General features: G+C 41.8%; 1 protein-coding gene across 1 annotated transcript in view; it reads left to right on the top strand.

Annotated features, from left to right (window-relative positions):
• Nucleotides 1-26,239, top strand: part of kazna (kazrin, periplakin interacting protein a) — a 103,992-nt gene that overhangs the window by 67,316 nt on the left and 10,437 nt on the right. Inside the window, exons 2-5 of the mRNA XM_029506606.1 lie at nt 13,321-13,477; nt 22,644-22,780; nt 23,446-23,616; nt 25,156-25,345. Of these exons, the coding sequence (XP_029362466.1) occupies nt 13,321-13,477; nt 22,644-22,780; nt 23,446-23,616; nt 25,156-25,345 (655 nt within the window). The remainder of the gene's footprint in view (nt 1-13,320; nt 13,478-22,643; nt 22,781-23,445; nt 23,617-25,155; nt 25,346-26,239) is intronic.

Here is a 26,239-nt window from a genome sequence, read left to right as displayed (position 1 = left end):
GGCCCCTCCCCTAGCTGAAGTGTGTGTTTGAGTAATGTGGGAGAATCATACTGACAGCCCCACTGAGCTCCTCCCCCTCCTTACCTAGAAAACCATTTGAGTTGAGGGGGAGGGGCTGTACACATGGGACTTGCCTTGAACAGGTACACTCAGAGAGGGAGAGACACAGCAGCAGCTCCTGGATGTATTTCCTGGTGTCAACTGAGCCTATTTAACAGGAGAAAAGAGTAAAGAGGGTTGCTGTTTGAGAAGCGGCTGCTTGAGAAACAAGGATTTTTGGATTTGCTCCTTGTCGCTGCCCTGAAAGTCTCCAGCACATACCTGACAGATCCTGGAATCCTCTGGAAAACTCCCCTCAGCGGAGGGGATGAAGACAGACGGGGAGCAGGGAAAGTCTGGTGAGTGAGTGGAAGTGTGTTTCCCTCTCATTCAAAGACTTTACAATGAAGAGCTGGAGGAGGCTCACTAAGTGTAGAGTAAACATTACGCTGTCTATTTCTTTAGCTCTAACAGTGACATGTTCATGTGTTGGCAGGTGCCACGTCTGATAGTGAGTCACCCTGTCACCAGTTTTGGTGCTGAACCGTTGGGAGACTTTAACCTGCACTGACCTCAGAGTGGTTGTTGTTGTCTGAACATGATGTCAGATGCTGCACCATGAATGGATTTTTTAGTCCTCCTTCATGTGAGTTTGGAACAACATTATTTTCCCACCTGACAGACTGGTTGGGAGAAGACTTGTAGCATCTGCAGACATATGGGCACTAATGTGATGATCCATCCATTGATCTGTAAAGACAAGAAGACTGAAAAAAGAAAAACAGTCACATTGCCCATCATCCGTTAAACCAGCATGATGACATCCAAACAAGGGTGTTTTATGTAAAGACAGTTTTCTTCTCTGTTTCTACTGTAAACACAGCTTTCGCTGGTTTCAGACTATTTAAACTGAAAAGGATTAAATTACAAGAACTGAAAATATTGCAGTTGTGAGAATGCCCCCCCCCCAACTGTTTTGCCTGCATTTTATCTGTATACTTCACCTGCTCTTCAACCTTGGACTAAAAATAGCCCGAACACAGAGGTAAAAGTTCACATTACAGGACAGTTGACAGTTGTGTTTTCTGGTACAGTATGTAACAGACACATGCTGTAAGACTGTAAGACAAACTGTGCTATATGTTTTGGGGTGTTTTTGTTTTGTGTTTTTGGCAATTTAGCAAATCTTTTAAGCTTAACCTCGTGCTGTGCTGGTGACACATTTTTGTGCTTTTGAAACAAAGCGAACCTGGAGGCCATGGGTGGCTATCTTTGTGGTCACATGTTTGTAGTCGTGCTCAGTTACTCACCTTTCTGGCTCACGTTAGTGTGTCAGCCTCTGTTATTACTGCTGAGGACACTTTCTGATCTGCCTTCACAAACTGGAATTGACATCATCAGTCATGCCCCCCGCTATTGCTTGTAACAATAGCAGCAGTTCATGTATCGTTGTGAGTGCTGTTGTTAATTTTGAAGTAGTAGAAGCTTCTCGAGTGCTCAGCATCTCTGGGTCAAATTAACATTTAACTGCAACCAAATAGACAACAAAAAATTAATTCAGATTGTCTCTTTGCTGTCACTGGGACAGAAATCAGTGTCTTCAGATGAGTGACATGGTGTCAGAGTGGGCTTAACCTAGTGGGCTAACGCCCTCTGTGAACCACGCAGTGAAACAGAAACTGCTGTTCCTTCCCATTCATCCATTCAGGTCAGGAATGTGGAAGTTGTACCTGAGGCTGTGCACATATCTGCCTGTGCCTGTATGTTAATCAGTACAAGGATGCGTGTGTGTCCAGGGTTTATTTCCAGCAGGTTCAGGTTGACAGCATAATTGTGAGAGTTTGGTCCTGGCTGTGTAATTGCCGGCTTTCTCTGCAAGTGAATGCAGCAAGCAGCTCCCTAGGGTGCTAGCTGGTTTCTCCCCATTGTGGCACAGAAGACAATTTGGAAGGAATTAAAAATAATCGGGTGCCTGTCAGAAACAAGTCAGATTTAGAGGCAGAGCAGCTATAATAATCACAGGGCATGCAAAGTCACTTTGCCACTCCTTTTTAAGCACCACAGATGGACTGACTGGTGCCTTTGAGCTGCCCCATCCATTATCTGTTTGTACACCTTAGTGTCTAATCACATTTATTCTCCTGCAAAAAATCATTAATATGGCCGCTTACTTTATCACTGTCACAAATTAAATTCATCCTACTGTTGGCTGCTGTTCTCAGACACTGTCCATCCCTCCTCACCTCCACAAATATACATGGATGGATGACAGAACTTGCTCACTGCAAGCCATTGAAAGGTAACTCATATTTGCAGTGACAGACCTTTCAGTCTTGCAGCTTTATTTACTGACAGATGAGGCCCTGCTTAGTTTCAAAGCCAGGAACGAATGTAACTCCACAAAGATTGGCTACAGATTTCAGCCCCACAGTCTAATTGAGTCACTCAGTGACCAGGACTGTTTTTGGCACCTGCATAGTCTCATTTGTCTCCCAAATCGTCATTGTCATCTTGGCTTTACTTTTCTGGGTGACAGTAGTTATTCTTCGGGACAGGGTATGTTTATCGATGAGTGTGTTTGGTTGATTTTCATCACAGTGTTGGAAGCTACCTCATAAAGGTGAACTGACAGCGTGTCTGATGAAATAACTATGGGGACACAATTACTGTCCTCCAGCTCAGACTATAAATAACATTGTTAGCCTTTATCACTGACGGCCATTTCTCAAGTTAAGGCACAGAAACACATTGATACATAATAACACACCTACTCTGTCTAATGAGCATTTACACATTCAAACACCTCAAGTTTCCTGTCTCAGCTTATCTGTCCACCCATCTGAGAGGCTGAACCACTTAAATTTGAATACGCTTTCTGTGCAAGGACAGACGTAAGACACTCAAATTTACTTTTTCATCCATTTGACTTCCACTGATGCAACAAAGCTATTTTCTGTTCTCTGTAAACAACCGGCACAGCTCATCAAGCATAACCACGCCAGCGACGCCTGGTCTGATACAACTAATTAACACTCTCATCATGGCTGGTTTACAGCGTCCAGAAATAAAAACTAAACTAGCCACATCTGACAGCGATATATACATAATTAGTTATGCCCCCACAAAAGCAAAAAGTGCTCATTTCTACAATTATCCTGGAGTGGTCTCATTGTGTTTTCTAGCAGTAGTTATTTGTCACTTGAATGCATACTAATGCAAAACAATGAAGGACAGTAAATATTATGGTGCCAATAAGGAGATCATGAAGGATGGTAGCTGCCAGCTTGCACCTTCATTATTACTTTTGTAAAAGGATTGAATTTTTGGCTCTTTTGCAATGTCTGACTCCTCCACTTGTATTTTATTGGTGACATCCATTCCCGAATCTCTTGCTCAAATCATCTTCCATCCTATCACCCACCCACCCACCCTCATGGCTCAAAACAGCACCTCTTACAGTTTCATGGAAACTATGCTGTTAATCTCCATGACGAAGAAATTTGAAAAGCTGTTCAGTGTATCTGTCCATCTGCAGCCTCAGTAACCTCGCTGTTTGTGGTTTTCTACATCATAGATGGGAGGCAGACTTAAAATCAACACATTGTTTTGACAGATAACCCCATCAGTTCAGCACCAGGACAGACCGTGAAAATGATAGATGGCAGGTTATGTAAGTTGTAACGGAACATCATAAATGAAAATGGCTGTAAATTTGTCACGCTCACTCCACCAAAGAAAAATACTCTTCGTAGAAACTAAACGCTAATCTGTGCAGCTTTTGTCATTATGATTGGTGCATTCAGTTAGCTCTGTTTGCGTCTTTGTGTCGCTCAGGAAACAGTCAGACAAGCTCTGGCCAATACGAATGATGCCATCCACAGATAAGCAAGAAGGGTTTTAAACCAGCAGATGCAGATTGTGGTGGAATGTGGTTGAGATTACGGCCTATCTTTCCCTCTGATCAGTTTTTTTGCTCTCCGTTGAGCTCAGTTGTAACCCCACTCTCGCGCAGTTCAGCCCCCATTACTCCAAAGACCTGGAGCATGAAATAGGCTTGCCAGCCTGTGGATGTCAGATTCTGTGATGTTAAAGCAGACACTGCTTGATCGACAGTGGCTGACTAGGAGGGAGGGAGTCGTGCCATCGTGACATCGTCATTTCAATACCTCTGATGTAAAATGACAACGGCAGTCTAATATTCAGTAGGATTCAGAATGTAGTTTGTGTTGTCAGTGTCATGACTTGCATGGAGAAACTGGCTGGCTGAAATAATTAGTTGATTAATTGATACCAAGCAAAAGAAAGTCATAGTTTTATGCAATTGTTCAAATATACAGATGCTGTGAACTGGCCAAACAAGCTATTTAGATCCCTGACCTTTTTGTTGTGGTAATAGTGATGACCATCCCAATGACTACTGCGTCGGAAGGTTCAGTCTCCATACTTACCTCTTTGTGACTGTACCAGCCTGTCACAGGGAGATTGTTCTGCTCATGAGAATCGACGAGCTAATCCAGAGCAAAGCACTTCCAGCCAAAGCCGCCTCCATCAGTCAGAGCTAAGGTGTCGCTACGTCGTGAGCCGCTGATGAATTTGCAATCAATGGTCCATGAAGATGAGTGTGTGCATGTGTGCAAGACAGACGTGCGCTCTGACTTTTATTAATGACTTCTGCATCTCGTTGAAGATGAAAGGTTTTCTGAAATATAATTTGTCAATGTGCCCACGAATGACGTGTGCAATGACAGATGTGTAAGTGTGAACATTTGCCAGCATGTGAAAGTGACGTATTCTCCCATTGCCGTCCGTTTTCCCTTCTCCTCTCTGTGTTTGACACTACATCAATATTGAATAGCCTAAATCACATTTGCAAAAAAGATCAGTATTTCATTCTTCATCATTTATGCTGACCTCAGACTTCAGGCTATACGATTACCTCTCCATTCATTTCTCAAATGCTTGAAGGTTGCTTGAGTTGTGGAATTGATCATCAAACCTGCATAATTTTTGAGGGTGTTACAGAGGTATAGCAGTGCAGTTTAAATGTAAATGATGTAAGAAGTCAGCACTGTATTACCTGAGTAACTTTTTTTTTGTTGCAAAGATGAAAAGCAGAGTCATGATTTATACAACTCAAACACATTGACAAGATTTTATAGAGCAGAAATAAGTTGAAATTAATTAAATGTCAAATTTCTAAAATTCAGCAACATGATTGGTAAAATGTTATAACAAAACACATTCTGGAGTGTAATGTGGTGTCCACACGGCGTGGTGAAGTAACAGACCAAAGTCAAAAAGAAAAAATCACTTGCGATTCCATTTATCCAGTGATGTTTCTTTTTTGTTCTAGAGAAACAGACAGGTTCTTTTTTCGTTGGAATGGTCAGATAATGGCTACTTACAAATGTATATGTACCTGCAAAGGGCAAACATTAATCAGTGTCCTCAGTACAGTGAAGTGTTGCGCAAATAGCCATGCGTATGTGTGTGTGTGTGTGTGTGTGTGTGTGTGTGTGTGTGTGTGTAGGAGAATGTTTCACATGAATAAAAATGGTGTCCCTTTATGAGTATATCTGCCTTCGTCAATTCCTTCTGTCGCTGTAGATTGTAAATAAATCCATGAAATATTTGCTCCCTGGGATATAATCATTCCAGGGAAATGGACCCATGTTCGAGAGGGAGCATTAGCCCAGAGGCACTCTGGGATGTCATTTCTTATGGAATAACAGTGCTGGTTCTCATGGATTTTATAGGAAGAGGAGTAGCTCTCGGGCTGAGATTTGTTATCTCCTGTGCATGTAAGAAGTCAAAAAAAAAAGAAAAGGATACAGCAAAATAAGTAGCTCATTACAGTATTATTTTTTTAACAAGGAAAGTGCATAGACATCTTTACAAAGTGCGGCATGCTGAATCTTTTATGTTGATGCTGATTTTGAAATGAACAGGAGTTGGAAGTTCTCCGGTTCCACCGCTGCTGTGTGAACATCCACCTTGGCTCATTGTTGTCGCATGCAATGATAATTTTACCAGTGGCTGTTTTTGCTTTTATGTATTAACATAACGGTCTGCAAAAGAATGATGAGGGAGAAAAAAAATTTGCATCAGCATAAAATCAATCATTGATTTATTTCAGAGGGGTGCTGTGAAGGGTTAAGCAGTGTGGCATATCTAAATGGGACTTAAGGAGAATCTGTCTGAATGTTATTATTCAAGCAGGACCACATCTGAGTTGCCAAGTCCAGAACAAATAAGAGGATGTGGGCTGTTCACCTCCCTTCATGAATGCGCTTGCTGCTCACATTCTTGACCTCAACTGCTCTTCATTTTCTTTTTTATTTGACACATACCTAATCTGAGTTGGTCCTGAACAACAGAGGTGAAACAACCTTTGCTTTAAAACGTTGCGATTAGTGTATACAGACAACATATTTGGACTCTGTACAGACAGAGCGGAAGTGATTCTTGTGTCCAGATATTGGTGCATGGTATTTCCCTCTAATTAAATATGACATTCTTCATTAGGTTGTATGTGAGGAAGGAATCGATTATTTTGTGCTGAGGCTGGTCTCAGTCTGCACCTATTGATGTGTTGATTTCCTCAGCTGATGATCTAAATTCCACAATTATATAAAAAAAAATATCAAGCTTTCTAATTATTGCAACATGATGAATCAGTGTTCTTACATTATGTGCACTGTATGTCTATTCCACAGTATGTACAGTGGATTAGAGTTGCCTTTCACAGCAGCAGCATCTATTTTGCCATCATCTCCTCTCTGCTGTGGCTCTGCATCCTGACTGTGAGCCGCCTGAATGAGAATTCGGTGGGAACAATGGGTCAGTTAATTGATTTTGTCTCCAGTAACAGGCAAAAATTGAGCCCCACCCCATCCTTCCCTCCCACTCACTGTGAAGAGGGATAGCCAATCTAGAAATTTTCTCCCCCTAGACACTTGTGCCATTCCCTATCAATTTTCAACCTCCAATGCCGTTCCAGCCAAGTCCAATTTCAGCTGCCTTGTGGCCACTGGATGCCTTGACAGATTGCAGGGCCTTTTGCAACTTTGGTTTCTGAATCCTGCTGGTTTTGTAGAATTGTCAAGGGAGCAGCTGGAGGAGGTAAGAACGGTGCAGGATAAGAGAGTTTGTGGGATTGACAGAGACAGACAGGGGAAAAGGCCACACACGACCCAGAGAACCATAATGTGTTCCTGAGAAATGAGATGCCCATCATGAATACGGGCTGGTCTTTGTAGACCCCGAGAAAAACTAATCATATCCACTCATTGGAAAGAAGCTTTGTATTCTTTGAGAGAAAGGTCTAGTTTCTCCTGAGACATCCAATGTCTTTTTTGCGCCATTAAGTCCATTTCATGATTGTGTGTCTGCTACGAGGAGCTGATATTTTCCACCATAGCAAAGATGTCACATATATGCTGCAGGATTATTTAGGGCAACAGTCTCAGCAATTCTGCTTAAATCATACAAATAGGAAATGACACTCATCAGAGTCATAATTCACTAGTCCCAACTGCATGTCAACTGATGCATGGACGTTATTATGCAAATGCCCACATTCAACTAGTCATTTCCATCGGCGACCGACAATGAGAGGTTTTTTGTGTTGTTGTTGTTGTTGTTGTTTTTTGGTTTTTTTTTTACTGTTTTGTTGAATCATAATGGCTACAGGCCATCACGTTTGGGGAATTGAGAGAGAGTGTGGGTAGAGGTGGGCATTGGAGAATGATGTGCAATAAATGTGCATAATTCTTTGTAGAGACGAAGATCATTCATCATTAGTCTCAGTTTAATTTCTGTCATTCACCGGCTGGCTGGGCTGCTGCTTCAGGCTTCAGGCACGATACACTTGAAACTTTTGCGAAAACCAAGTTTTACACATTTGTTTTTAAGTCATGTTGTCTCTGACTCCTGTGGTACATTCACTGACCTACTGATTGCATTTTCTCCTTGACTTTGAAAATTGTTTTCTTATGTTTTGTGCCTTTTTCAATACAAGAAACATTCACACAACCAGACAACAGTCTGGCCAAATTTATTTTGGCAAAAGTGCTAAAAAAAATGCTGCTTGCAAACAGTTTGCGCACTAATAAATTGACCATATCTGATCGTGATCATGTTTAAATGTTTGTCACAGGTTATAGCCTTGCTTCTTGATTTGAACCACAGTGCTGCAGTAGTTAGTGCTTTCCAGATAGATTGAGGCATCATATCAGGAGTGGTGATAATAATTATTGTTACAAACAGATCTAATTATATATATAATATCTTGGCTGGCTTGGGAATGCCTTGGGATCTTCCCAGAGGAGCTGGTAGAGGTGGCTGGGGAGCCGAGTGTCGGGGTTTCCCTGCTGAGCGCTGCTCCTGGGACCCAGACCCAGATAAGCAGTTGAAGACGAGAATGAGACGATAAAATGATAGAATCATAATAAAAAGAGTCCAGTTCATTAGCCAGCTCCTTAAGCTGATGCGTTATACATTGTGATGGCAGTGGGGATCCCCTGAACCACTCGGTCCTGCAGCACAACAAGATGAAACGTTAGCGGCACCTTCAGCTGCTCCTCTGTCCTCCCACATGTTGTGTGTGTACTTGCTTACATCCTGTATGGTCATTTGCCTGTATGACTCTATTTTAGCTATAATCTATATTTTGTCCAATATCCCAGATTCACGCTGTTTTATCACAAGTCATGCAAGTCAAATCTTAAGTTGTAACAAGCTGTATACGTCTGTGATTACACGCGTCATTCTGACTGTCAGGCGTATGTGGCAGCTGTCACCGTCCTGCAGTATGTGCTGCCTCTCTCAGCCTGTGGGGAACAGGTGTTGCTGAAGGCTGAGCTAACAGCAGAGAGGTAGCAAACAGCCGACCCCCTTAGATCCTCTCATCCCTTCCCTGCATGCTCTGGTTGTGATGGCAACAGAGTGCACCCCTTCAAAATGAAACACAACCCTGTGTTGTCAAACTTTGTGCATGCTCACGGTCCATCACTCTTATGGCAGCATTTCTTTTTTATTTCTATATGTTTGAGAAGTAATTAAAGCAGGAGGTCTCTTTGGCAGTCAGGCGGGAGCCAGTTTTGGTGGGTGATATCTCTCTGATGTTGCTGTGCTGAGTTGGATATTTGTTTTTATGCTTTTTCTCCCAGGATGGCTTTCTTTCCTTTTTCTTTTTTTTTTACTGTTCCCTTAAATCATTGTGTGGAAAAATACCCAAGGCCAATGTTTAATATGAATAGCAGCTTTTCTTCTTTATATTGCACTTGTATCTGTCATGGTGTGTACTTTTTACAGGCCTTTTGCGATGAAGTCACGGCCCCTCATTCACCCACACCTCTCCATCTCACCGTGCATTGAGATATTTTTCAGTGGCTTCACTGAACTGTACATATAGCACAAGATTTTTTATGCGCATTAATGCAAAGAGGATCTGAGAAAAGGTAAATCTGGTTGCAACAGCTTTAAAAAGAATGTTTTTGTTTATTTGCACTATATAAAGACATAGAAAATTAAATGTTCTGCAAAACTGCCAAAACAAGTAAGAGTATAATTAAGGTTGCATACACAAACATGCCAAATTATGAAGCGCACATTTGCAGCGTTGGCAGCCATTGTATGAAGGACCCTCCATGGGAATGGGAGCTGAAGAGATAACACTTATCAGGAAGCTCCCACTCTGACTGTCATTTGTGCCACGGAGCTACAGAGAGAGCTTCTTGCCGACCTGGAGGCTCTGTGGACGTTGAAAAATAGGTGGCTGTCTTCACGTCCCCTCCAACTCCGAACCCCCACTCCAGCCCCCCCCCCCCCCCCCCCCCCCCCAATCTATGAGAGTCTTATCTAGAGTGCTCCAGCACTGTGCTTGCCTACAGGAAGCTGAAGGAGACAATAACATATGTGCTCCCACACGCTGCCAATAACTACTTTGTTATATATAAAGTTAATCTTTAGTTTTCCCCTTTATAAATGTAGAGTGTCCTCTTCCTGCTAAAGTGCAGGAATTTAACAAGTCATCACTACAAACAGACTTGAATGTAGAGCGCCTGGCAGCGTTACTCAGCCTGCTTTGACACATAACTGAGTCACAAAGGGTTTTATTTAAGTCAGTAAGTTTAAGAAACTTACAGTCTGTGCATGGGCTTATTTTTATCACGAAGCATCTCAGTCCTCAAATATATTTGAGGAGCTTTGAGGGAGAAGAGGGGAGAATTAGTATGTTCTCTACACTATACATACGTTATGTTGGCTGCAGCTTAATAGCAGGGATTTAAATGAGGTATTATGAGGTATTTCTTTTGTGAGGTCTGAAATTTGTCTGAAATGTAACTACGTTTCCCAACATTTTCTGACAAAATCCACAGTTTTAATATTTATGCAGTGCAATGAATATTATAGGCTTACATTTTTTATTTTGCATGAAATCTTTATCTGAAAAGTAACTAGGACTCAATTGGTGTTGCTAGAGTTCTCGTATAAATGCAATGAGGGAAAAGGGTTGACTAAAATGTAATGGGCTAGATACAGAAATAAAAAATAAAAACACCAATGGGCACAATGGAATTCCGATTGTAATTTCCAGGTGGATAATGATACATACCACAAACTTCAAGGCAATGCGGTACAAAAAACTTTTTGACTCGAATTGAAAGCGTCAGAATTGGGCTGAGTCTTATATTACCATGATCTTTGTGTGAAATTGGTGGTTTAGCTTAACTACTGCAAATGCTCCCTTTTTCATGTCATGTTTGCTCTCTAAGCTGTTACAACAGGGCAGCCAATTCACTGTGTGACATGTCCAGCCATTTATGGCTACTCCATCAGCAATTATTCTCACAGTTAGTCAAAGTGCTGCTGAAAGCCAAGAAGTATCTCTGTCCGGTAAATGAGTGATTTTTAGCGGGTGCTAATGGGTTAGCTATTAGAGATAAAACACAACACTTTCAGAGTCTTGTTCTATATTTTAGACTCCCTGTTTAGCTGCCATTGCTCAATGCATGCCCACTGTATGGATAAGTATTCAAATTGAGTATGTGACTATAATAGGATTTTTAAACACCAATGAACTGTATCTTTAGGTCATGTCTTCCCAGAGTGTGCCAGCTCTTTGGTTTGCCAATTTGGGCGTTGCTGCTTGACTTCCTCCGTAAAATGTGGTTCTATTATCGGGTCCATTAAGTATACCTCCGTGTAATGACACTCTACACACTGACGTTTTTCTCTCGACCCGGCTCCTAATATCCCCTTTTACATTTCATTTTCATTATTTAGTGGGCAGATTTTTCCCTCAGCTAGTCAGTGAACTCAAATTAATAGACTCAAAAGCCCTGGGAAGCAGGTAAAGCCTTGATGCAGGCAGCGGACTGCACTTTGGGTGGGAGCTAAAACAAGACATGCATACAAACACGTGTCCTCTATCTTAGTTTCTTGTTCCATTTAGTTTTAATGTTGAAACCATTTTGTGTGATAATGCAACATATCAATCGTAACTGTGGAAGCAGTTTGGAGAAGTGGAACAGTGAGTCTGCTGCAAGAGGAGGCTCATGTGAGCCACAGGACTGACAGATAGAAGTGCCAGTGAGTCAGTAACAGAAAAACATTGGATGTGTCACACTGGACTTTGTATACATTGAATGTTTATGAAAATGAAACTCCTACAATGTCCCTGCAATAAACACTGGTTTTATGAGGGTTTTCATTTATTTTATCATTTTCCTATGCACTATGGAGGCAATAATTTAGGTCAGTGTTGTCACAATGTAAAGTGTTTTGTGTTTAAAAATGAAATTCCCAAAGTGGCCTGTTCAACTGTGTGAATGCAGACATGTTGACCAAACACTGACCAATGTAGTGTTAGTGTTTCACCGATTGTCCCTCCATTGTACTGGCAATAACTTTGTTCTGTCCCAACAATTTCATTTCGTGCTTGAAATTTGTCTGTCTGCACTTAGACCTGAAGTTAAGTTTCACCTGAAGTTTATAATCACATATAATTCCTAGCACTCTCTTCTATGATAGTGTAATATTGTTTAGGGGAAATGTGAAGTCTAAATGATCACCTCTTCATAGTGCCATGCTTTAATGATACGGAGAGACGCTATAACACAGCCAGCATCAGCAAACTTACTGTCTGTCCACTGATGCTAAGCAGTATTGAAGGCATTTGCTGTTTTGTGGAACTGGCTAACATTGCTGAGGAAGCACTTCTGGCTCTGTGTGTTGGCCCATACAGTGCTGTACAATATCCCCCCTTCAAAAATATCACCTTTAATATGTCTGTTTTTGGCACATTGAGTCTCCTATTCTCAGTTCTTTCATTCATTTCTGATAGATTTAGATTCTTTTGCAGTTTTTTTTTTTTTTTTTGGAGCTGGGGTGGCGTTTGAAGTGTGATTTATGTGAGACACTTGGTAGTAGAGCCATGCAGGATGGGGCTGAGTGGTTTTCCTCGCACACCCCCAGCCAACCACCCACCCCCTGCCCTGAGGATGCATGAAATTGGAGGACTGTACTCATTCTTAGATAAATTACTCTCTATATGCTCCACCTAGACGTGCACATTCAGGGTGCAAAAAGGTATATTTTTAGATTGAATATTTCTATTTTGAAGGTTTGAGCAGTTGTGAATAAAAGTGTGACATTTGTCTGCTGTGGTTGGTTTGGAAAAAAAAAAAAAAAGTTCTATCTCTCCTGCTGCTGCTACTTAAAAAGCACTCTGAACCATTTTCACTGGCGCAGATTATGAGAAAAAAAATCCATTCTCTCTGCTGCTTTTATCATTTTATTGTTTGCTTCTTTGCAGTAACGTCAGACAGGAGCTTTGTAACACTCCATACAGTAAACATTAAATGGATACACCTCATAATTCCTGACAACACAGAGCAGGTTCAACAGGCACGTTCAAAGACAGATTTCATTATAATATCAGTGCCTTGTCTCTACTCATCTGCTGGACCCCAGCTACTCTATGATTCTCATTACCAACAGTGATTTGGCACTGATGTTATCTCAATTACAAATAAAATCATAACCTCCTTAGTTAAATAGATTTTGCGTTTCAGGCATGATTTTTTCAACATTTTGCTATTCAGGCAAATGTACCTGAATGAGATTTGATTCAAAAGATTCACACCTTAAGCTGCCGTGCAAACTCACCACAACATGGCGTTTTATTTGTGGCTATACATTTGGTGCGGTCCAGTTCAAACTTTCTTCCTGTGTGTTGTAGTTCTGCTGCGTGAGGAGGTGGCCCAGCTCCAGGAGGAGGTCCACCTGCTCCGACAAATGAAGGACATGTTGAGCAAGGACCTGGAGGAGACCCAGGGAGGCTGCTCGGCAGACGTGCTGTCTGCCACCGAGCTTCGCGTTCAGCTGGCTCAGAAGGAGCAGGAGCTGGACCGAGCCAAGGAGGCTCTGCAAGGTAACGAGGCTTTGTGCGCTGTTCCAAACGGCATAATCAATATCAGCTAATATAGTATGTGGGCAGTGGTACAGAATGAGTTAGAAGGCCATTAGCCTTTACGGGCACATTTGTCTTTAGGTTTTTTTATTAGCTAGAGAATGATGAAAGGAGTCACAGACAGTAATACCATTTATCATTTTATTTTTATGTATGAATAATAATCGTCAGTTTTTGACCTAGTGGTCATTCTGTCATTTTATGTGTATATCAATGCCCTAGTTTGATTCCAGCTGCAGAGGGGCCTTTGTTGCAGTTCATGCTCCCTCTTACCTTTTTCTTTAGGCCAGTGCATTCAAAGAAGTTAAGAAATAAACAGCACACACAATATATGGTGTACACATAAATTATTCATTCAACATTAAATACATATTAGCTGGGTGTAATTCAAAATGAGCTTCCATTGTACTCCAGCCTACATTTGAACAAATACATAACGTGTTTGTTAAATCGAAAGTAAAGTGGCAGCAATCCCACTTTCTATTCATCCTCTCCAGTAATCATTTATTTCCTAAGTCTCCTGTGGGGTTTTTGTTTGCCACTCCTCCAGTCATTCTGAGACAAAAGCTGATGCATTTTGCCAGCCTCCATAGTGTGAACACTCAAGTCTATGACACTGTGGTTATTGTTGTCCATTAACTGCATTATAGACCATTAGCATGTGTTTTACACCAGAGATGAAGCGGGTTTGGGGGTGAGAGAGGACACTCATGCGATGACATTTTTTTATAAAATGAGTCACATATTGCAGACGAACTGCTCCCACGCTGCTCTACCCACAGTCCCTGATGCATGTACACCACAGGGAACGGACGCTCCACTGCACCGTCAGAACAAAGCTGTATTCTTCATTTAAAAGTGAAGGAGGCTGTGATTAAAATACAAAACCGTCTTTGTTGATTTGACCTAGAGCTCTCTGGTCAATGCTTTCCTACATTTCTTGTGTATCCTAATATTTTCACTTTGAAGACACCCGCTGTGGACTTTAGACTAAGACTAAAGTTCAACCTCAGAAAAATAAGGTCATAAGTTATGGACTATCTCTCCCTTGAGCTTGGACTTCAACCCAAAAACATTCCAGTCTCATGTTTTGTAAGTGGCTTCACGTGGCAACACACACTTTTAGTTTCAATTAATCCATTTAAATGGTCAAATGCATTGCAGTGCTGACAGTGTAGCCATACTACACTTTAAAACTGTCCTATTTATAGATATTTCATAACGATATACAAATCAAATTGAAAGGACTGAATGGTTGTTTTAATGTATAAATACAGAGAGAATCTAATTAATAAAATATAATTCCATTGACATAAAGTGTCTCACATCAAGGGAGAGAACACTGAAGACAGAGCAATCCATTTTCAGCAGGAATGAAACAACAATTAATGGTACATGTTTCTCTCTGTTAATGAGCAGCAACCGCCGTGTTTTGGTGCTCTGCATCTGTTTCAGAGATCAGAGTAAGATGCGAAATAGCCTGACATCTTGCCCTCGCAGAGTCTGTGCACAGAGTAAAGTAATGAAGTTCTGCCAGACAGTACACAGTGGATTGCAGCCCATCAAGCAGAGATGTCATCAGCATGGCAGTGAATCATTCTTTTCAAAGACTTATTGCCCATGGAATGAGGCAAAGCACAAAACCACCATTTTGGTATCAGACAAACTGCATGACATGCTGTCAGAGGATTTTGTTGTTGCAACTTATCACTCGACACTTGCAGCCAATTCCTTTTGAAAGAATTGAACGAAAACAAAGCAGACTTGGGCAGAGTAGGACAGCGCAAACATCAAACAAATACTTATCTCTTTTTCAGTTCGATGGTTGTCCGGCCGGACAGGCTGCACGCTGGCTCATCCAGTCATTTATATGACTCAGACCCGTTAATGAAGGCCAAAGTCTAGCAGCCCCAGCAGGCACTCACTGTAATCAGTAGCTAATGAAAGCTTCATAAAGGCAGACTTTGGCTGGCTTGCAAGGTCCAGAAACGTTAAGCAGGGTGGATCTTGTCTGTAATTATTATGAGACATGTGGGAGGACAACAGGAAATTGGCTGTTGTCATCCTCAAGCCTGATTCTAGTGGAGTCGGTTCAGAGACTGAAACAACTGTGAACTTGAGTGAAAAGATGCTCCTGTTGCTATCCCGCTGTTGTTTCCGTCTTCAAAGATGATTTTTCATCAACGGAGCAGAGACGATACTTAAGTGGAGCGTTTGGCCGCAGAGGCCCATGGAGAGGAAAAACATTTTCATTCAGCGGTGAAAGTAGAAAGATTTCTGAATCATTTATATATTTTATATTTATTTTCTACATGACTTGCCTGTACAACAGCAGCTGTTTCTAAACTCTTTTCTTTTTTAGTCGACGGTTGTTGCGCTCCATTGTCATACACTCACACTGTGGCTTGTTCATATTGAATGGATTGTTATTTTTTATAATAGCTGTGAAAGCCCAACACCAGTTTGTACTCTCGCAATGTTTGTGCACGGTGAGAAGCAGGCTGTGAATTTTCGCTTTGTCCTCTAATATTTACAATTGTTTCAAAAGATAAAATCATTTCATTTTGTCTCATTGTCTTGTGTTTGTGTTGCTTTTCCATCTGTTCACCAACTGCATTTATGTTCTGTGCTGCTGGTACTTAGGTGGTACTGGATGGAGCCAATGATAACCGTGGTGTGTGGGTTTGTTTTGATAAGGACAGCCGCCAGATTGAGACATGTGACTGTATGAATATTCTGGCACAGAGATGAGACAAGTTTATTTCAGATACATTAGCATTTTAATGGGCTGTCACAGGCCTGCTGAACATGAGAGACAAAGGAGAGAAAATGGAAAAGGTAGTGTGGCAATGAATATTTGAAAATAAACGTTTGAACTTTAACATGTTTCTGGGATAGAATCTGTCAAAGTGCAGTAAAACTGAGCTTTCGGTGTCACGACGATGTTGTGTACAGTAGCCTTAAACTGAAAGTGCACAGAGGGTTGCGACTCCATGTTGGTTTGTTAGGTGTTCAGTGAACTTGAAGGTTGAGGAAAAGCAAATTTTGTGCCCCTATCAAGCGGTGTGCTTCATCCCATTACCACAATAGTTCTGGTCGCTGACCCGGTCCAAGGTTTGGTGGTAATGGATTAGTCACAGAGACACAGATAGTTTTTATGTTCCTGACCTTTCTAACGTGGTTACTCTCAGTAGAGGGAATTCTGGAAGCTTTGCAATACAGCAGGAACTGGAAATGGTCGGGTTTTAAAGTAGCTTCTGATGGGAAAAAATACACGAGCCAAATGTTGTTTAGAATAGCTCATTAACTACAGCAATTTCCATATGCTTCCAATTGATTGGAGGCAAGATGTCGACTCTTTGATTTCCCCAGTTTTCACAAGGCTGGCATATTGTGAACATCCCACCGAAAGCTCCGGCGGTGTTTTTCCCTGAAGAATGAGAGCAGTGTTTGGAGAACTGAAGCACCCTGGGGCTTTTTACTGAAGCGCTACCAACAATTATTGTGAAGCAGAGTAGCTTTGTGTTTTTAGTTTGTATTTATTTATTTTTCCTGTGGTTCTGCTTTGGATGGAAAAGCAAAAGGCTGGAGTGATGAAGTAGCATGAAAGAAATGCATCATCCCCTCCTTTGCTCTCTGCCACTTGAGATGATACCTGTTTACTTTGGGAATGGTTCAGAGAAACCGTGCCACTCCTACCTCACTTCAGATGGTTTGCAGTGAAATTACATGCAGGCTTTCCTATGAATACAAAATGAAGAACTAAGAGTACTACTTTTAAATCTCTGTTCTCTCCTGTTAATGCTGATTTTCTCTCCCCAGCCCTTGTCTTGTCTGTCTCTGCCTCTGCCTTTGTAAGGTCTGACATCACTGCCATTGTGTGCCAGACATCAGCCTGTTATTGTAATTGTAATTGTTGGTAATTGTTCACTCACAATAGCAGGTTTTATTTGATGCCCGTGGGCAATCCATTCAAACCAACAACAGCTGTTTGGAGTCATTTCATTCCCGCAGCAGTAAGTACATAAAAGACAAGGAACTTAAACTGTCTTGGCAAAATCCATAGCCCAACGTGAAGGACTTTATTGTGACCCAGTTGGACTGTCGTCAAGTTTTGTTTATAAGTTTATTGGAGTCATAAAAGCATCGAAATAAAGTTGGCTGTCTTAGTTTTGTTTCGTTTGTTTTTTTCTTTTGTAGTTAGTTATTTCCTCTTCTGGTAATTACCATCACTGAGGGACTCCCAGTCAACCCAGTGCTCAAATGAAAGCAGCAGAGAGCTATGTATCATCAAAGCGCAGTCTGTCCGCTCTGTTTAGTGTCATTTCACGCTACATCGTGCTCAGCTCTGTCCTTGACTATGAGGCCTTCACTCACTAGGTGTTACAACACCAGCACACACAGACACACACAACCTCACTGCTGCCAGAGCTCATCAGGCTACCTAATCTGATCCTTTTAATAGTTTCTCATTTATTTTTAAATAAGCAAATGCTTGTTAAAAAAAGAAGAAGAAGAAGAATCTAATTGAATTATGGGAACCTGGGAACAACATCACTGGGGGTTGGTTTTGCTAAAATTTCTGTGATTCATTGCCTCATTTCTGGCAGAAGCTTGATCGTGATAGGTAATGAAGGCAGATTTACCGAACTACATACACAATCTTTTTGTAATTGGATGATGTGAAACGTGGAGCATATTTGGGTCACAGTGTCCCCTACTGGTAATTAAAGGTACTCCACTCATCTGAGAATCCAGACGTGTCAGAAAGGACATGCTAGTTGTCTTTTTTGCATGTCCCTTGTACAGTTTACATTACCCTGCTCACACCTGAGCAATTAGGTCCAGAATTTCTACCAACTACAGCACTGAAGACATTATGTTTTCACCTGGGTCTGTTTATTTGTGAGCAGGTTTGCTGTACCTGGGGAAGTTATCAGATTATTGGCCAGGGAACCTTGAAGAAGATCATTTTCAGTGGATTAGTGTTTTGTTTTGTTTTGTTTTGTTTTTCGCCCTGCAGTACTGGTGTATGTTGGTGGACATCAGTCTGAGTATAGCTCTGGGCTTTCTGCCTTTCTAGTGAAGACAACAAGTTCAGTAATGAGCTGCTGATATGGGATCAAAGTTTGATTCCCCCTTTGATTCCCTGATTTTAATGCTGCTACTTAAACAATTTGTTTCTCAAACACACACACACACACACACACACACACACACCTCCAGAGCATGTATTTATGAATAATGTCTGTCAGGTCTTGCATAGATCAGCAGCAGTGTTTTTGGTGGTCAGAGGTCATTGCTGAGGATTGTAGATTCAGGGTACACAACTGATTACATTTCATTAAAATGACTGCACAGAGGTCTGATACAGGAGCAGCATCAGCTGATCTACAGGAAGGAGTTTGTTTTACTGAGGAGGAGAGCAGCTCTGAGGCTCTTACTTCATTATTCAGCTCTCAGATTTGAAACCATGAACAATGGACTCCTTCCAATGAACTGATGTCTCTTTTGTTCTCTCCCCAAACAATTATGTTAAGAGCTGACTAAAAGCCTCTACCTTCTCTTTAGGACTGAAGTTATATGGAGAAGTGTTACAGGGGAGCAGGTTCATTCATCCATTTGAAAAACCTAATTTTCTGAGAGGTGTTTGTATCAGTGGATTTTTCTGTGATTGTGGTGTCATTGAGAGTAAACAGAACTTTCTAGGGCGATTTAAATAAAAAAAAAAAAACATAAAAAATGTGAATGATCGGTACATAAAAGATCCGTGTGTGCTGTGTGAAAAAGACACCACAGTGATAAGCTCAGACTGCCTGAACTGCTGAACGAGATGACTGAGCTTGATTTTCTTTCCTCGCATTCAAGGGTCATCAGAAATGAATTCGATATGTGATTATCCCTTGAATTCTCCACAGAACCTTTTTAAGTGATTTGTTGAAGTATTTTTAAAAGGACTAGCCCTGTCTATGCAAGCAGTTTTCACAACCCACGGATGCAATTTATTTTTGAACTTCTAGCATCTATCATCAGAACCAAGGAGACTGAAAAACTCCACTTTATTTTAACATTAACCTGGCCCTGGTCCATTATTCCTGCTACCCAAAGGACAAATATTACTACTGGTCATGACCTACATGGTCATACAGGTTGGATTTTTTTCATCCTTCAATCAATCAAATCAAACAATTGGAGATTGTTGACTGGAGAAGCTGGAGTGCGCTTCTCTTCAAACGGCAGCAGCTGTGCTCAGAGTGAAGTCGTGTCAGCAACAAAAGGGTTTCATGTGGTTACATATTTTCACAGCAGAATCAAAACTTTGAAGAAATGTTATCTCCTGGACTGCAGCTCAGTTCACACACATACTGACCGTGTTGAAAATACCAAGCATAGTGTGTCTGTGTTATCCTCCTGCTGTCATCTTGAACACCATACATACCATCCTCATATATACTATATACTGTAGAGTCCGTGTTTTTTTGTATCTGTCTCTATGGGCAGCACAGCGGCATAGTTGCCCCACAAAAAGAAGGTCACGGTTTCGGGTCCCAGCCTGGGGCCTTTCTGTGCAGTTTCCATGTTCTCCCCGTGCCTGTGTGGGTTTCCTCCCACCGTCCAAAGACATCATGTTTGGGTTAATTAGTGGCTCTAAATTGTCTGTAGGTCTGAATGTGAGTGTGAGTGTGAGCGGTTGTTTGTCTCTGCCTCTCTCTGTGTGTTGGCCCTGTGATGGACCAGTGACCTGTCCAGGGTGACTCCGTCCTCACCCAGTGTGAGCTGGGATTGGCTCCAGCACCCCCGCTACCCGAAAACAGATAAGCAGTAGAAGATGAATGAAGGTCTCTGTATGCTTGTGTGTATAGATAGTCTTTATCCCAAAATGCAAAGCTATTATTTTAACTTGGTTTCAGTGCAGAATTGGATCCAGCCAGAAGAGTCCAGAGTTTCTTTTCAGTACCTAATGAGTTGGCCGACTCATGTCTGGCAATCTTAGCCATACAGTCGCAATGGAGAGCCCAGTAGACAAAGGCTTTTAGTGCACTACAGTATGTAGATGTTCACATTAAGCTACTTAAAAGCACAAGGGCTTTGGTAGTTGAAGAGGTTTGTGTAGCAAGCTAAAAACCACTTATGCAGATTTTGTGTCAGGAGAGAGTTATACAGGCAGGCGTTTCTGTTTTTACCACTGGGCTGTGGGATCAGTAGCTTGGACTTTCGACCATAAATATTTGTTTTGCAAGAGTCCTGATATTCTCATGTTCTGCTTACATCAGTAGGGGTAGTCTTTAGTGTCTGAATTTGCATGAAGGCGTGCACAATTTTGCACAAAGACAGAAATAGTTTCAGGTTTTAAACTTACTGGATATCGTCTGTATGTATAATCCATAAGGTCCAAAAATATACAAAATACGCTAAACACTTTTATAGTGAACCTTCACTTCATGTCTTCCTCCCCCACCAGCTCAACGCACATTAATTCCATCTCTGCATGGCTCCCAGGTGGTTGCCTCTCGTGATAATTCTCAGAAGTTTGGACTGAGCCGGAGGATGTGGCTTACAGCAGAGAGAGACATGCTAATGCTGTCTCACCGTATGTACCTTTTTAAGTGTGACAGAACTGCATTGGGCCCCAGGAGAATTCTTGCTCATTAAAGAGGTTTGCACATAAGTTGCAAATGGTAATTAACAGTGCAAACATGATTTGCCTTCATCAAATGGATCCTTTAAGGAGTCACAGTGACTGCTTTCTTATATCAAACACCACAAGGGTCAGTGTTGCCAGTGGTCACAGGTGCAGGATGTGAGGCAGCAGCAGTGTTTTTGGCTGATCTCAAAGACGGCTTTCATTTCACTTCCTGAGGCAGGTGCTGGGAGGTTTCCTGTTTCTCTTGGCCAATAAGGGATGTCTCTTGTCTTCATTGCCTGCCTAGTCTGGCCTTTAAATCCCTTTGGCTTTTGGTGTCCACCTCTAAAGAATGGGTGAAAGGGGGAGATATGGAGTGGTGACAGGAGAGAAATTAAGGAGAGGAAACGAGAGCATGAATATGTCCTTGTGAAAGTGCCCTTGCCTGAGCATGTTCCCTAGATGCAACTTGGGCATGTCACACAATTAACTAGGCTGTGATATAAGTTAATTAATGACAGGCAGCTGGCTCGGAGGGGGAACCAGAGAGAAGAGAAAGGAAGGTTGATACATGATAACAAACACCAGGAGGAAGAGAAAAGAGAAGTGTGCTACGTGAGGAAACATCCAACAGTCTGAGCCACTGATCTGCAAGGAGAGAGATGTCAAAGTGAAAGAGACAAAATGTAAATAAACCATATATTGTCAGTGTGATATAGCTAGAGGGAAACCGAGCTTTAAGCAGATGTGTGGAGACCCATGAAAAGGGAGCGATCAAGAGAAAGCCAGAGAAGAAGCATATGCAGAGGAGAAAAAAGGGGGTGTAGTCTTTGAGAGAATTAGAGCTTCTCTGAATAACCACACTGAACCATATTCTTTATCATGATGCGTGGGTGAAGTACTAGAGGATTAGAAAAAGCATGTGGCAGGGAGATAAATGAAAAGAGAGACCCAGCCTCTAACGAATCCGGCAGCAGGGCAGAGATTGGCAGGAGGGTTCATGTATGATTCACTTCTTTATCAACGTGCAGTCACGCCACATTAGACCCACAACTGCAGGTGTATTTAATGTTTTTACTTAAAACGGCTCTTATCTGAAACTGCTTAATAACCTTCTTTTTATGCATGAAGAAACTGCTGCAATGTGGACTTGAGGACAACATGTCCTGCCAAGTATTTGTTAGTATATAGATTTTAAAAGGCTTCAGTTTATATATTTTACCTGCCAGTGTTGGACAGTAAAGCTCAAAGAATGTTAGCAGTTCAACATAAGGTCTGGGTAAGCAGCATCATTTGTTCATTTGCGTTTCTGCAGATATGTCTGAATGTGGAACGTTTTGACAAAAACAAGCAGTTACTGATTGAATAATCCTTTAAAATAGCATGTACTGTATCTGTCACACACGCACATACATCAACACAGATACTTAACCCCACAGCTGAACATTGCTGGTTTCTGCTGCTAACAATCTTTTTCTCTCACTTTGGCATCCTTTCTTGCAGCCATGAAGTCGGACCGCAAGCGTCTGAAAGCGGAGAAAGCAGATCTGGTGAACCAGATGCAGCAGCTTTATGCCACACTGGAGAGCCGGGAGGAGCAGCTCCGCGACTTTATACGCAACTATGAGCAGCACAGAAAAGTATGGCAGCCATGTTCTCTGACTATGCGTGTCATCCACAGAAAGAGTCAAATTTTTTTCTAGCTGTGTTGGTGGGCTGCTCAAAGCACAGAAAAGCCTGTTAGCTGTATGTCAATGTTCCCAAAACAAAAGAACCAAATAAAACAAGTGCTTTTTAGAAGTAGAAGCTGTGCTAATAGTAGTATTTTTGGATTTGTGCACTGTGCACAATACAGCATATAGATTACCACTCTGCATGCAAGGCCATGCTATAAGATACATTTTGTCCTTTCCATGTTATGCATATTAGCAGCTTGTGTGTTTGTGTGAGTGGGTGTAGTGGGGCTGACATTACTCTCATTTCTCTTCAAAATGTTAAGCTAAGATTAAGAAGCTCAGGTGTTGACGTTTATCTCACTCCAATAATGTGTATTTCTTTGTTCCAAAAAAAAAAAAAAAAAAAAATCCAGTGAAGTAATTTCCAAGAATAGACAGCAAAAAAAAAGAGCATATGTGATATTGTACAACCAACTGTCTATACAACAGGTTCAAGAGCTCATGTGTATCTGCTAGGCAAATAAGCCTTTTCTGTTCCCGTGTCAAAAAACAACTTAAATGCGGTCCTATTTATTTTTCAATTATGCTTGATATGTGAGCCAAGCCATCAGGATCTCTGTGTCCACCAGGAGAGCGAGGATGCGGTAAAGGCTTTGGCAAAGGAGAAGGACCTGTTGGAGAGAGAGAAGTGGGACCTGCGCCGGCAGACCAAGGAAGCCACGGAGCATACAGGGATGCTGCGCTCTCAGCTTGACCTCAAGGAGAACCGCATCAAGGAGCTGGAAGCTGAACTGGCCATGGTGAGACAGACAGACAGACAGATGGGGGTTATCTCCACAGATAACACAGAGATCTCTTCAATGTTTAAAAGAGAAAGCCCTTCATCTCTGTCTTTAGGATTGTTGAGTTTGATAGTCTTTTGAAAAACTGTTGGCAATGAAAACACAGGATGGTGAGAGCGATAGAAATCTTGAGAACTAAAACAAAAATACCGTGATCTGTTTATCAAAGGTGGTGAAACTACTGACAAAAACAAGAGAAAGCTTTTTTTCCAATAAATAATGCAAACGACAAAAAATGCACAAATTCACGACTGTTTCACAGGTATATAGTACATGTGTTGCTATGCACTATTTTAGGTATATTGCATTTACTGAAGCACAGAAAGCTTTTGAACATGCAGAATAGCCATCATGTCTCCAACCCCCCCACCAGATTTGTAACTGTGTCAATCAGAGAGTGGAGTTCCGGGTGTATGAGCGGCTTGCTGACAGGGACTACTCTTCTAGGGTCTTGGCGGTAAGATTGGCCCCCAACCCTCCCAACTTTTTGACCCTCCCACCCCTCAAAATCTCTCCTGTTTGTGACCTAATTGTCGTCTTGGAAAGCTCTCCCCTCAGCTGCACGTGACTGACTAACCCCCCAGCCGTCCCCGATAGAGCCCCCTCACCTGCTGATCCTAGCATTGGTGATCCCACAGACTCCTGCTGTGATTGATCTGAATGTTTGAGCTCTAATTATTATAAAAAAGAGGGACCTTGGGGAAAAATATGTCAAGATTATGACAACTAATTATTACTGCAAAGGGTTGTGATTTGGATTGTGTTTTGCATGTCAAAGGCTGCGACTGATAATCATTGGACCAGATAGAGATGATTGCTGTGGAGCTGGTTGTGACGGTTGTTCATTTGCAGCCTGTCGTTGCTTGGCATGATGATATAAGCCATCAATAAAAAGATCTGAAGCATTTGTAAAACACCAACATGTCAACGCTAACCAGAAAAACACACACGCACACATAAGGAAAGCACATCTTTTGATAACACAAACACAACTCCCATAGCTAGAGGAGCTCCGTGCTGTTTCAACTAAAAGGCAATAAATTTAACTCTGTGTCGAGACTCCTCTGAGAAAATGTGTTTATTAAAGCTAGAGAAAAGCTTCATTATTTCCTGTTTCCATATTTTTACACGCCACAAACCTCCAACTGCTGCAGCTGAAAAACATCTCCAGATATTCTGTCCATTATTTCCTTCAGCGCTCTGAGCAGCTGTAGTGAGAGGCTTCAGAGGAGAGTGACACAAATCCAGCTGCATTTTTCACGAGACAACAGCCACAATCGAGGGGGAGGACTCATACATGTCTGTGTCTAGTAGGGTGCCGGATACATAAGTTAACATACACATGCACACACAGAAACAGCATGTTCTAAAATAAAATAAACAGCAACAGTGAAAAGAAAATCATCTCCCTAAAAGCAAAATTGTAGGATTTCTTTCTGGGATCGTTGCTTGTTGCTTGTCTCTTCCTGACTGCAGCTGTATGTCTACTTTCTTAAGGCCAAACAGTCACTAGCCACCCTGACCAAGGACGTGCCCAAGCGTCACTCCCTGGCCATGCCCACTGAGACCGTTGTTAACGGCAACAACCAGGAGTGGGTGATGCAGGCTGACCTTCCCCTGACTGCGGCCATCAGACAAAGTCAGCAGACGCTCTACGTCCACACAGGACATCCCGCCGACAGACAAGGTGAGACAGCATTAGCACACATACTACAAGACCGTCCATCGTGTAAATGAACAGACTCACACGCATCACCGTTTACCCTCTGCATGCTCGTGTCCAGCTGCTTCACACGCTGACTCGTCCCATCTGCTCAGTCTGACCACAGTAATCGCCACTGATGCCCAGGTCGTGACATTTCATGCGCTTTATGCAGCAGTAACTGTGAACATATTTTTTGCCTTCACACCTTCCATTTGTCTTGCTGCACACAAATGTTTGCTGTTTATTTGAAAGTGCTGGTTGCTGAGGAGCAGTTAAGTGTCAAGTTCTGTTTGTGTCTGTTTGAAAGAGTTTTCACAAAGAGAGACGTAAGTGGAATTCATAGATTTTCTCTGCACTGTTGCAGTAACTTTTAAGGAATTCTAAGGGAAAGTTTATCATATTTGTTTTCAGCTTTTGTCACTTGACCTTTTGGTCTCTGCTTTTCAAGCTCCTCGCAGCTTTTGCACGCTGTAGGTTTGATTTTTTTTTTTAAACCGACTTGATATAGAAAACACAGGAAAACAAAGGAGAAGAAGCGGCTGTGGTGCTTTTCATATCTAAAAATGGGGTTCATAGTGAGGTGGGGTAGGTCATACAAAGCTCAGATAATGGTCATATAACAAAAGCAGCATTAACAGATTTGCTATAAATAATAATTGTTATAAGTTAAAAATAACAGGAAACTTGAGGTCTTGTCAGGATTGCATCATTCTGCACTTCAGAATAAATGCTTGAAATGACTTATCTTATCACTGTCACCCGGAGAATGTCATCTTAAACATCTAAAACTAAACATCATCACTCCAAAGTGTAAAAACTGGACTAGTAGCACCAAGAGTGACAAAAATTTGCTTTGTAGTCACAAGAGAAGAAGGT

The sequence above is a fragment of the Echeneis naucrates genome, chromosome 7 (assembly GCF_900963305.1).
Source record: "Echeneis naucrates chromosome 7, fEcheNa1.1, whole genome shotgun sequence".
Taxonomy (NCBI): domain Eukaryota; kingdom Metazoa; phylum Chordata; class Actinopteri; order Carangiformes; family Echeneidae; genus Echeneis; species Echeneis naucrates.
Note: the sequence above shows the minus strand (reverse complement) of the source record. Positions and strands in the feature narration are given on the sequence as shown.